General features: G+C 44.2%; 1 protein-coding gene and 1 long non-coding RNA gene across 2 annotated transcripts; both read right to left on the bottom strand.

Moving 5' to 3' along the window:
* Positions 1–1069: 1069 nt before the first annotated feature.
* On the bottom strand, positions 1070–1644 carry LOC6612522. Its single transcript, XM_002036994.2, has one exon. It carries the CDS (start codon positions 1575–1577, stop codon positions 1125–1127), a length of 453 nt encoding a protein of 150 aa, XP_002037030.1. The 5' UTR covers positions 1578–1644; the 3' UTR covers positions 1070–1124.
* A 9687-nt stretch (positions 1645–11331) lies between these two features.
* Positions 11332–12724, bottom strand: LOC116802286. The gene is made up of 5 exons (XR_004362656.1): positions 12648–12724; positions 12132–12542; positions 11959–12052; positions 11705–11835; positions 11332–11646 (listed from the first exon to the last, which is right to left on the bottom strand). It is a non-coding gene; the product is annotated as an uncharacterized LOC116802286 (long non-coding RNA).
* Positions 12725–13332: the final 608 nt, after the last annotated feature.

Genomic DNA, 13332 nt, shown 5'->3' with positions numbered 1-13332 from the left:
GTCTTAGTCAACGTATCCTTGTTGATATGACCGCAAGCTCAAGGCTCTCAAATGTGTCATATATAGTTGATATAGTTGCTAACAGCTTGGAAGGAAAATTTTTAATAAAAATGTATTTATTATTATTATTAATTTACTTATTTTCCTCAAATTGCTCATTAGTAACATGTAATATTTATGCTCACAAAGGGTATGAACATTTGGTTTTAAAAACACCTTTTTCATGACCACAAGTGTTAATGCTGCCTGCACGAAGACCATTTTTCTCTTATGTACTTGCGCCCGGCGGAATTTATCCACATTAAGAAGGCATTCACCGGTTTTTTGGGGCGCGGTCCGCAGTGTGGCATCGTTATAATAATAATTAAAAAAAAAAAAAAAATTTCTATTTGAAATTTACTTGGAAAATTTGTTGTAGAATTGGACTGTATATCGTTAAGATCTAGAGAAAAAACTAAAAATATCTAAAAGAGCACATGATAAGTAATGCGAAATCAAAGTCAATGCCTACTAAATACTTTTACTTTATTAGAAAGGATATTTTTATATCACCAATATTCAGTATTTAAAAAAGCGTTACCACGATTTTCAACCAGGGCTCCCTAAGTAATCGGCTATCGATTACCATCTATATTTTGAAGGCCGACTTGAATGTGCACACCTCAGAGGGGTCGCAGGGTGGAGTCTAGGACATCGGACATCGGGCACTCTGCCTTCGAGTTGCATTTCAATTAGCCCGTTTAGCTGCTGGCAACCGGTCGAGAAGAGGCAGTGGGCCCCCAATGCAGCTGACACACAAGTCGCCTGGGATTCAGGGATTGCCTTCGCCGCACGTCGATCAGATGGAAGGAGTGGACTTTGCGGACCGGCCATCAGGCCAAGCGGCGTCGTTTGTGGGCTTAGCTTACCTGCCAAAGGATCTGCGAAACTAATTGGGGATTACTCGCAGGAATTATTACCTACAGGAAGTTGATTCGCTCGTTACTGTGTTCTTTATAGTCGCAAATGGATTTAGCTCGAAGAGAAATCTGGCTAGCACTTAATTTGTAATTATATTCCCTTAAGTTGGTTTTATTTGATTTTAGTTCAATTTATTAAAGGTTTACATTTGAAATTTTCATCCATCAATTAGTTTGCCCTTGCGGCTCAGCATTTACCCTCTTTAGTGGTTGGGTGCTTTTTGGTGTGAGTTCTTCATCGCGCCCCTGGTTGTCATCCATGGCAGCACTGGTTCCACTCGAGATCCTCTCCTGCAGCCGGTTATGTTCCGGGGCGGCGGTAATGGAGGAACTGGGCTCGTTATGGTCGCGATGTTCGTCCGGGTCTAGGCGACTGGGCACAATCGAGTAACGATAGTTCTTCACTCGCAGATAGCCGTAGATTAGGGCGTCGTGGAGGCTTACTGTGATCTGGCGCTTTAGCTCCTCGTCGCTGCGATCCAACCGATCGGCGACCGCCTCCATGATCTCGGGTTCGGTGAGCGGATGGTCGGCATCGGCGATCACCTGTAGAATGTTGCTAAACAAATTCGGAATGAGTTTGCGGCGCGGTGCCCGATTGTAGCTGCTGTGCAACATCCTACGATCGGTGTGCTCTGTACGGAATGAGTTCCTGCCTAAAATATGTAACTATGTTGATGTGACAGATAAATCCACGACTGCTAAATTGCCTGAAGCTTTCTTATCAGAAAAGTCATGGAAACCCTAACTTTAAAGTCGCATTTTTTGACGTTTTTATTTCAAAACGATTGATACTTTTAGGTCTATTCAAATTGCATTAAAATGTATACATAGCGTTAAACCCAAAATATTCCTTATACGGAAGAAAACAGTAAATTCTAAACCTCAACATTTCCATTTCTGAACTGTGAGTAGTAGAGTTTCAATACTAATATGCATAGGCATCAAGTATCTTTAAGTCGCAACCACCGACTTTGGTGTCGAGACTGTAAGTTAGTCAGAGTTCGAAGGGCATCACAAGATTGTTGGCAGGGGGCAGACAGGCAGACTGTCTGAATATCGATTTACAGTTAAAGTTGCTACTGCTGCTGCGGATGTGGATGCGAATGCGGATGCGGATGCTGGGTGAAAGTGTATGTGTGTATGGGTAATCAAGTACAAATGCGGGGGACTGACTACAAGTAGAGCCGATGACGCCATAGACACAAAGAAGGAACTGCGACAGGCGCTTAAAATTTGCATGGCATCCGACGAGGGCGGGGGAGGGGGGTGTTGCAGCGCCCTTCGCAACATTGTTAGTGTAATTTGTTGTTATTGTAGTTGTGTCTGGCACGTGTCGCTCGGAATTTAAGATAGCAGAACATTTTTAGTGAAATGGATGGCTGGATATGGATTGGATGGTTGGGCAAGCACGGCATAACACAATAACCGCAACCCGATTGCAATCTCCGCGATTACAAAATCGCATTTATCTGGCCGCGAGGGGTGGCTAATGAGTTTGCCATCCGCGAAACCGCTGTTCGCCATCGCTATGTATCTTAAAGTGCGTTGCATTCTTAATTACACCATCGAATGCTGCGAAAGCTGTCGGCAGCATATACGAGATACACAGCGAAAATTAGGAATCAAGTCGGCATTAAGTTTTAAATGCTATCATTTAATTTAATTACATTTTTTAATGTAATTTTTTGGTCTTATAATTTTTAAATTGCACTCGTTAGATGCTCATTATTTGATACGATTGACAACTGATGCATATATATATAAATATATTTCTCAGTGCATCTGTACATGACTGGCTTATACTGGAACCCAATCACCATCTCTATATTCCCCTGAGCAGCTAGCTGTCAAGCTTGATTAGCAACTTTGAGCAGTTGGAACGAAGCTAACTTTTGTTTCACATCCATTTCGGTTTCATATTATTTTCCACCCATTCAAACTCCGACTCCAAAGCTAAAACTGAACCCAAAGCTGGAGCTGCAGCTGAGTGTTAATTATGACTGACAGCGTTGGCAAGCGCTACACATTTCAGCACTTGGACACCACTCCACTGCTAGCCAACCACCCAACATCCGACCGAACGAGCCACCCAGCCACCCAACCACCCACGTCCAGTGGCTGCAAGTTTGACTAATCCGGCGCCAGTGATTAGGCCGGGCTCCAAATGCGACTAGTAACAATTAAAGCCAGCCAGTTGTGGCTGGAAAAGTTTATCCCCCACAAAAATCTCATCATATGACACGGAAACAAATCACGCACTTCTTTACTACTTCAATCGCGAAGGTAAAAAGGGATTGTAATATGCAGTAAGATAATTTCCAGCTTAATAGTTTAGCTTAGTGTTAAATAGTTTGGATTGTTGGAGATAATATTCAGTTACCTCAGCATCAAGCATTTTTCGCAGTGCACTCCTCACTCATGCAATTAACTGAAACTGTTATGCTCCATTTGGGGGAGAGGAGTGATGCAAGAATTATGACTCGGAATCAGGCGAGCAGCGCACACATGGAAAATAATTTATTTTACGATTAGCGGGACAACGATATAGCCACCGCCCCATACCGCCCCGCCCCCTTTTCCTTCTGGTCAGCGATGCGAATAAGTGACTGGGCGTCATTTACCCGCTGGCCGGTGAATAAGTGCCATGTGCCATGTGCCATATGCTATGTACAGTACGTACTGTATGGGCAACTGGACATTGTCCATTGGAAAAGCGGCGTCGCTGGCGTCAGCAATTCCATTCGACGCCGTCACCAGCGGAAGTTTTGCCATTCAAAAGCGACGGGCAATAAAGAGTACAGTGAGTTATTGATGTAAGGCGACAGTTGGAGGTAATTCTCAACCCCCGATAAGGATAACATCGAAGTTGGCCTATCTTACCAAGAAGCGTATCATAACTATTTCTTCTATGCATTTAATGTTCAGAATTAGTTTAAAACTATCTTTCGATAATCCGTATTCTACTCTGCTAGCTTCTATTCATATTATTAATCGTGCTTACCAGCTATTTGCCACCTTTTTTTTGGACGATTAAAGCTTATGAGCGCACATAATTTTCCCACAACATTTTCTTTGCCAAGCAAAATAAGAGCGTTACGTAAGTGGGTAAATATTTGCAAATACAGGCGAATCGTTAACATGACGCAAGTTTTCGACGGTGAAAACGATCCCGAAGTCTGCTCCTAAAATTTTCCATCTTCAGTAAGTAGTTAAGTTAATTTTCAGTGTGGCAACATTATCGCGCGGGTAGGTGAAAGTGCGTGTGGAAGAAAGTGAAAGTGTAAGTGAGCCAAGGACAAAGCTGAGACACACTCAAATAATACTAATAATAATAACAATCTTCGAGGGGCGGGCAGGCATCTTAATGGCAACGATAAGCGGAAAACTTTTATGATTTTTATTAGTTTCGTCCCGCGATGGGATGCCAAACAAATGGCCAGTGAGAGTCTCCCTGTCGTAATATATATTGGCATCCGGGGGACTGTATTGGATTGGATTGAGTGGGGATCGGGGATTGTGGATTGGAGATTGGGCATTGGGCATTGGTCATTGGGGTTTCGCCTTGTCCTCTTGCTGGTCGAGATTTATCAACGCCACACGCGATGTTCGAGTTGCTGGATTGCTGGCTGCATGTCGATATGGATATATATGGACGGTGGTCAGCTATCGAGGATGGTAGATGAGGGGGAGTCAGAGCAGCCAGTTCGAGTCCAGCTCCACCCTCGAGGCGTTGCTAATCTAATTTGCAGTTATTGGCGGGCCAGATTAGCACTCACGCACTCGAGGCGCGCGCACATGTGTGTGTAATGCGTATCGCGTGTGCGGAGATTCCGTACCGAATTGCCTATAATTCGACGCAAAATGCACTCGAAAAAACTGGCTGACCTTCTAACGTTGCTTGAGTATTCAACATTGAAACGTGGCTTACTAACACTTGCCATATATATCAATTGCATTACAACACTAGCTGTGAATTTACAAACCACTATGCTATTTCGCAAAGTGTAGCAGATACAAAGTGAAGCAGAAGGACATATTACCATCTCAGGACTGGGGACCTCGAGCTCGAAGGACACAGCCACAACACACACACACATTAGTCGAAGCTGTGCAAGTGCAAAACATAATGAAAATGATGTCAGTTTGATAAGATTTCGCCGTGGGGCGTGTGCGGCTGGGTGGTGCGATATTCGTGAGTGTTAGTGTGAATGCGAGTGTGATGTGAGTGCGAGTGTGAGTGCTCGCATGTTATGAGAAAAGTTTCGCCGCTTAAAGATGTTTCGATGGGAAACTTTGGCACCGCATGCTCCGGCACAGCCCATCCAACCCAAATGTGCTGTTTGCATGCACATTGAATGTATGACACATACATACATAGATAGTATGTATCACATTTGTTTTTAGTGGCGAGGAAATACCATTGAAACCGTTCGTATGCCAGTTGGTAATAAGAAAATTGGACAATAAACTAATTTCGCTAGTCGTGTGAAGTACTTTGAAAGAGTTTCTTCTGTATACATTTCGTTCGTATTGTTTGCAATCTAATTTCGGTTATTAATCAGAGTGCAAGGATGCGAAAAAAACCCAAAGTGTAGTTTCCAAAGACCCCAAGTGGAAGTGTCTAGTCAAAAAGCTGCCATTGCAAGAGGCAGCTTAGTAAATGCATTCAAGCTAAGCTGCATAAATTACTCAGGCATTTTTGCTTATCCAACGTCTACTATCTATCTATCTATCCATGTATGTCGTTTATTTTGGTAATATCTGTCTGGCCGACACCAGAAACACAGTGGTTAATAGCTTTAGTAGTAGCCCTCACAACTCACACACCAGCAGCAAACACACTCAAAGCACATCCAATCAGCCGGGCCCTTAGTTGCTGCTGCTGCTGCACCATGTTTCTTGTTGCTGGTGTGCAATTTTGCCATTGTTGCTCCTGTTAGGTGGACACATTGTCAGGCTGGCAGCTCAGCTGACAACGCCTATCAAATTAAGCAAAACAAAATTGCATTAGGGAGCACAAAATTGCAAGCGGTGCACAAAAGCATTACCCCCCAATCGAACAACCGCCCAACCGCCCACCGATCGGCGACGTGCGGGGGCGTGGCACGTCAGCGCCACCAAAATTATTCATTGCACAATGCGGTCCAGACAATTTATGCTAATCAACATCAATCGATTTGCATGCCCTACCCTGCTCGGCCCGGCCATTCTGTTTGGTCCTCATTCGTCCTGGATAAACGTTGAGCGCCCAAACCCTTGGGCCATTCCCGCCATCATGCTGTTTATTGGGCGGTTCCGATGGCTGCGGTTCAATGCCTGCCTCCGGCTGCCACAGTGGCTCCTCGACATATCGCACATGGGCGGCCAAAGTGGACAATCACTGCATGTGGCTGATTGCATGCAGCGTGTAACAATGGGCGTGGTCGTGGGCAGTGGGCGGTGGAAGGTGGACGGGAGCGATGTTTAAGTGGGCAGACACACTGTTGCTATCTTCGCAGGGATCGGGGTTGGGGGTCGAGGTTTAGTGGCTGATGTTGCCTGCGACAGCAATAATTTCATAATGTTTATAAAAAGGGAATAAACAGAAGCCCAGACGCAAGAAGACTGGGCACATTGGCCTCGCGGTTTGGCTCGATTCATTCCACTTGGTTGATCCTATTGTCCAGTTTTTGTTGAATGCAAATTCTATAAAAGTTTTCATATAAATAAAAGTGAAATTATTGGCTATTAAAACTAGTCGAAAAAGGTATGTTTGTTTTACAAGAGAATTCTTTAGCAATTGTTGTGGATTTCTTGAATAAAAAAAATTAAACATTTTGTTCATTACCATTATGGAATGCATAGACATAAATTATGAAACATTTTTTTGTATTGTTAAAATTATTTAGTAATTTATTATTTAGTATGCTGTCAGGCCTACCTGCCTATATACTCATATTCATGGTGTTAGCAAAGTGTTCGCTCATCTCGCTTATCAGGCAGCTGGCCGCCGCACCCATCAGCCCATTTTAAATGGCATGTTGTGACACTTAACCCTAACCGCCCCACTAGTACAGTAATCAGCCCGCTACAGCACACACCCATCCGCCCGTTCGTCCACAAGCCAACAACGCCCACCGCGATGTCCGGTCGTCCTGCGTCCATTTTGGTCCTTCCAACGCAGTTTATAGTCGGCGCTTAGGCACACATGTTGTCATCATTGCCATCGCCATGGCCATCATCATCAACATGGTCGTGGGATGTGGTGCAGTGGGCGGTCCAGGGTGGTGCATGGTGTGCGGTGCTGGGTGGTCATAGTTGACCCCCAGTCGAGCATGCTCATGAATTTCGGCTGTAACGCAAATGAAGTCGAGCCCCAGCTGGAACCACGAGAAGCGAGAAAAAAGCGACTGCAAATTTACTCAATTTTACCCCGTCGCCATGTGTGTGTGCGTGTGTGGGCGGATGGTTTGGAAAATTTTTGTAAATTTTGTTTGCCAAATTGTGTGTGCGGGCAATTTTGTAATTGTTGGACATTTGTCATGGCTGCAAAAATTGGGCCACAATCAAAGCCATGGGACGAAAGGGAGAGTATGCTGCAATCACAGAACTGATTTTCTATTTTGTTCGTACGTACAGCCTTGGTAAACTAAAACTGAAATGGCTTCATGACCGAATTGAAACGAAATTCAAATGGAAATATTTTCTAATTTTTAGATGAGATCTCTTGTTCTACGGCAGCGCGAATTCTACAGCATTACTTGTTCTCCGATCGAGGACCGAGAAAAAAAAAGTGGATAACAAAAGGCAATGATACCTGGGTGTTGTTACCAGGAGATGCAGTGGCGCAATTAGGTAAATCATGGTGTGCTTTGTAATTTGCCACAGGCAAAACGCACTGAGCCACTGACAGGCAAATTGCGTTCATGCCTTCAGAAGAACGGACGGACGCAGCTTCCTGCAAGGACAGAAAGTTTCGGCAATGAACACATCCGGACGGAGAAGGAGCCCAGGTGTGTGCTCCGTGCAGAGAGGAAAATATTTATTTTATATACGTATATAAAAAAATATATACATATGTAAAATGCCAACGAGTACTTGAGGGTAGCTTGTGTGACTGCTTTTTTTTAACTTCTCACTAAAAATGAGAGCCTAATTTTCTTCGCGTGTAGATTTTGCAGACCTGCGATGCCAGTGTGCATGCATGAGCTTTTACAAAGCCTGTGCGGCGCATTGTCCTTGCTTAATTGTCTGCAAGGACAACGGGAGCGGCGTGGAGCGCAGAAAGAGCGCAGGAGTTCGAAGAAGTGGACTTGGAGTTGGAGCCAGGTTGACAACAAGAAGTGCCGTCCTGTGGCTTCCACAGCACAGCAGTTGCATAATTCTCGCCCTCGTCTCCAGCCGCATCCTGTCTGGCCATGCCCTTCCCCACCTGAGCCACCTGATCCACCTGCGAATAACTCGTGTCCCCTTTTGGTGAATACACATGCTCGCATGTCCTGACATCAACCGGCATCTCCTCGAGCATCCTGGCATCTACATCTACAGCTACAGCAGTTGCAACTTCATTTGTGCTCGGCCAACTTGGCAAAACTTTCGAGTGTAAATAATTGTCGGGCACTCGATGTTTTTGCAAGGAGCTCTTGGCCAGGAAAGAAACTCAACCGCAAAAATTTGCTGCTGGGTTGGTTTAGTTGCTCGGCATTTATGGTTATTTATATGCTCTATGGGGATCTGCCGTGATCCCGCATCCATTCTTTTGGAATTGGAGCCATTTGCTGCAGCTCCAATTAGTTGTTGTTGCGGATAAGTGTTATCCTTCGAAATGAGTGGGCATTGTTCGTCCTGGCGACATCCGGCGATTAATCAGACAACTGACAGCCGACTTTGTCCATCAGCCGCCTCGCAAGTTCTTTCACAAGTCGCCAAATAGTCAAAACCAAACAACTTTTTTCATTAACAATAATGTATGCAATGCATATTTCATTTAATTTTGCCCACCATACTGTGTGATTTCTGATTGGAGCCACCTAATCGAATCCCGGAAATAGTTTAGCCATAGCCAAAGTTTTCCACCAAACCTCGGGCGGCTTTTCCGGCCATCAATCATTGTGGGTGTGGGGGAAAATGGGGCAAACGCTGGAGAGATTGGAAAATAAAAGACACCTGCGAGGGTGAGGTGTATTAATTGCAAGTAAAATCACTTTGAACTTCATTAAAAAGAAACTTAATCAAGTCAAGTCGAGTTGCGTCGAAGTTTTTGCCACCTGAGTTGCGGAGTCCTTAGCCCTGGCATTCTGCTGAATTGCCTAAAAATTATTAATTAGCCGCCACCCTAAGAGCCTGCTTTCCACACTCCCCGATAATTTTCTTCACCAGCTTTTCCAGGGTATGCCGTGGTTGGTGGAGGGGGTGGAGGGGGGGGGGGGTTGGGGGGGGGGGTGTGAGTACCAGCTAAGAGCTAAGGAACCGTGGCAGCTCTTAAATATTTCATATTTAATTGCGCCGCTTACGCGCACATTTATTGCTACAACCAACCCCACATATTCTTTTTTTTTCCATCCCCCGTGGGGCACTTACCTGTAAACCCGCTACGTACCACCCGTTGAAAATTGGCAACATTAATAAAATTAGACCCGTACCAGTAAAAGCACCAACATGCCCCCCCTTTTGCTATTTTCCATTTTCCATTTCCCATCTACCATTTTTCACTCGATTTCTGCCGCTCGCCGGCTCCTTTGTTGCCATAAATGCCCTTTAAAATCTTATTAGCCACGCGCTGATCAAACAATGGCGTAGTCTTAAAGCGGAAGTGCTTGGGGCAAAGTCCGAGCACCCAAATCCAAAATCCCGCCAGGTGACGCCCAAAAATCGCAAATGACACTTTGATAAGTGTTTTGTCCTTGGAACAGGGCGACTATCGAATTCGGTTGACTGTTTAATGTTCTTGAGGAGCTGAAACGGCAAAATAATTACTCATCTTCGATGGCAAGATGTGCTACCAATGAAGTTATAGTTGGATTGGCTGATGTAAACTGAGCACTTCTACCCAGAAACTTGCAGAAAGTTCACTGAACTTCGGTTAGGCCTAATCCAATTTTAATTGGTCACAGTGTGAAAAGCTGACCACGACATCCGCATCCGCATCCGGTTGAGCACTTGGACGCAGTGCGTCACACCTCCTCAATGGCTCCTTTGGTCCTCTGGACCGTAGCCTCCCCCGTCACAGCATGTCAATTTCAATTTGACATTTATTTCAATGTGCGTATGGCAGTGATGGTGGTCCAATGGGTGGATGTGGGTGGTGAGGGTGGTCTACATGTGCGTAATAAGCCGCATTCGTTTATTTTAAAACCGCTTCAATTGTTGCACAGTCGATGCGATTGAATACCCATTCAAGCCATTCCGTCTGTGTGTGCAATCAGCAATTTGATGTTGCGTATGCTGGCCGCGTACCGCCCCAACCTTTGAATCCCGAACCACCCACAGATCAGTCCACTGCACTGAGAAAAAAAAGCGTAGAAAAGTTTCTTGGAACATTCAATTGTGAAGCTAGATATTTTGAAATATATGCTATTATTTGTTTCATATCATAATATAATTTTCTTGTTTCAAATGTTTTAACACTTACTAACTTTTCGATATTAATTGATATTATTCATTTTTCTTTGTGTGCCAGCGGACAACATTTTGTGGTTTTCATTGCTGTTTTCGTTGTGGCAGAAATCCTTTTCCGCTGAACGCGGAAGTGGGTCCTGCGGGCAGAGGTGTATGGATTGGGGTTGCCACTGTGATCGGTGGGTGGCTTGGTTGGGTGGTGCGGGGTGTTGTGTTCCGAAGGGGCGCGTTTCACGCACGACTACATTGTCAAAGTTTTGTGTGTCATTATTGTGGCTGTTGGCGGTTGCTCTGTGCCGCCGTTGCCCGCTTTTTCTCGGCTTTTCCCCGCTTTTTCCTAGCCCCTACTGGCTTGGTTGGTTGTGTCCTTCGTGTTCCCAGTCGTGTTTGTTGTTGCGGGTTATTAAAAACTTTTACCGCTCTCAAAGACCCGCCCACAGAGACAAACGACGCCCACCCACCCATTCGCACTCGCCCATCCAGACCGCTGCAGTTGCTCGTTTTCATTTTCATTGTGAATGTTAATTACTCCAGCGGCGGTGACAACTGCCAAAGCCAGGATCTGTTTTGGTCCAGGACCTGCCAGTGAAGCTGCTGTCCGGCACATCTACACTTTATTGGCACTGAGCAAAACTATGGATTCATGCATTTAATTTCAAACTAATGTTTATTGCAAAAGAAACATAAATCAAATCCTATCATTAAACTTGAAATGAAGCAAGAAGTGTTTTAATTAGTCCTTTAAATGACCGCCTAACAATTAAATTTCTGCTTTCGCAATATGAATTCATTATGTATATTTCTCGCTGTGTACTTCCTTTGCACCCATTTTGTCACTCTGTTGTGTTCCCCTTTCTGTGGCTTATAATCAAACTTATTTACTTTATGTGACTTTTATGAGAATTAAGCTGCATGCGGTCGTAGTGGTTGGGTGCTTTCATTTATTCCGATCATGACGATGCTAATGACGACGTGGATGAGATGTGGACCAGTTGGGAACCAAGGGGACAGTCCTTTAATTAGATATATGCTTTCAAAGTGCTGACTCTGGATGAGGTCTATCCAAAGCAGGAAGTTGTATATTCTACTAGTTTTAAAGAGAATTGGTTAAAATAAAATTCGGAATTTATATTAAGGATATACACCTGCTTAAATTGGATTCCGTATCGATATGAAAGCTTGTAATAAAGAGCCATTAATATAAACGATGATAAATCTGCCAATATGACGCCAAGACTTTCCGGCCAACTTTCAAGGTAATGACAATAAATTTTTCCTGGAAGAAAAACCATCACGTAGGCAATACTTAAAGGCAGCTGGAAAGCTAAAGATCTTTGCTCCGATGTCCTGAGGCGGATATTATTTGGAGGGGGAGTTAGTCCAAAACATTTTTTGATACCTTGTGTCACGCTGTGGGGCTGTCTGAAAATTAGCGATTGGGGGACCAAAACTGTAGCCACGTGTTGCCTTTGTCGGGTTCTTATGATGCACAGCTAGAAAAAAGTATTTCGTTCAATATCAATGATCAAATTCGTTATTTTGTTATTTTGCTGAAATCTTTTTGTTTATTACCATTATTATTTTATGCGAAGGAAGTCCACACTTTAATCTCTCTGATGTACTATATGCTAACCTTAGCGCGTCTTCTTCCGGCCGCAGACGCAGCAGACGCTCTCCGGACTCAGGTCTTCGAACTCCAGGCTGCGTTTTCCATTTCTCCGGCTACGGCGACTCATTGTCTTTCGGCGGGCTCACGTGCTCACGTACGAAATAATTATAGCGCAAGTACGTGTCCCGCATTTGCGAGCACATGGCTTTCTCTTTGGCTCTGGTTTTGCTTTTCGCCCAGACGGGCCATCAGTTTTCCACACCCCCATCCAGTGAGCACATTTCCCAGGGCTGACAAAACAGTCCATTTCATTGGCATATTTATTTTTTCCCATTGGCCCGGATCATTTTTAGGCATTTTCCGACAGTTTGGCGCTGTCCACATAGATTTTTTTTCGTTACTGTTCTTTTCTTTTTTGTTTGACCAAAAAAAGTTGGCCCAAAAGTTTGTGCCTTTATTTTTTTTTTCGTAGGACTTACCCCATTCTCTTTAAGCCTTCGTTAACAATTCCCTCGGCTTTCGATGCGTGTTTTTATTTCTGCGAAGAGTCCCTGAAAAGTTGGCATCATGTGGCGGTTGCTCTGATTGTTTCCAGACTTCCATTGAAACTGTTGTCATTATTATTTTTTAAAGATATTATGGGGCTTTTGTGGTACTCTGAGAGGGGTAAACAATGGTATTGGAATCAGGTAGTCGATTGTTAACGGGGATCCTTTCAGACACTGGGAAACCCTTGCTTTTTATTGCAATTTGTTGATGCCAGTTCGTGAATGAATATGCAACATATTTTCGTTGAAATAAAGTAATATAAATACGTTTTGTTTTTTTTTTTGTACCTTTTCTGAAACTTTCACAATATTCTTTCCAAAGTTAGCTTCCCCAAAGCCACAAAATTAGCAACCCTAAGAGGACTTACCCCATGCAATTATCTATCTTATCGTGAGTCATCGGGCAGATTAGTGAGGAAGTTGTCATGGGTTTCTCTCGGCAACAGGCAAAACTCGAACCATGAGTTGGCCGGGACATTTTCATCCTCCGGAATGGGGATTCTCGCAGCTGTTGCATTCTGGGCCTAAACTGTGCGTCTACTCAACCACAAAACACACAAGTTCCACTCGGCGAAATCCTGCGATGAGGATATGAGGAGGTGCCAATATATGGAGC

Source organism: Drosophila sechellia, chromosome X (assembly GCF_004382195.2).
Source record: "Drosophila sechellia strain sech25 chromosome X, ASM438219v1, whole genome shotgun sequence".
In the NCBI taxonomy this organism is placed as follows: domain Eukaryota; kingdom Metazoa; phylum Arthropoda; class Insecta; order Diptera; family Drosophilidae; genus Drosophila; species Drosophila sechellia.
Note: the sequence above shows the minus strand (reverse complement) of the source record. Positions and strands in the feature narration are given on the sequence as shown.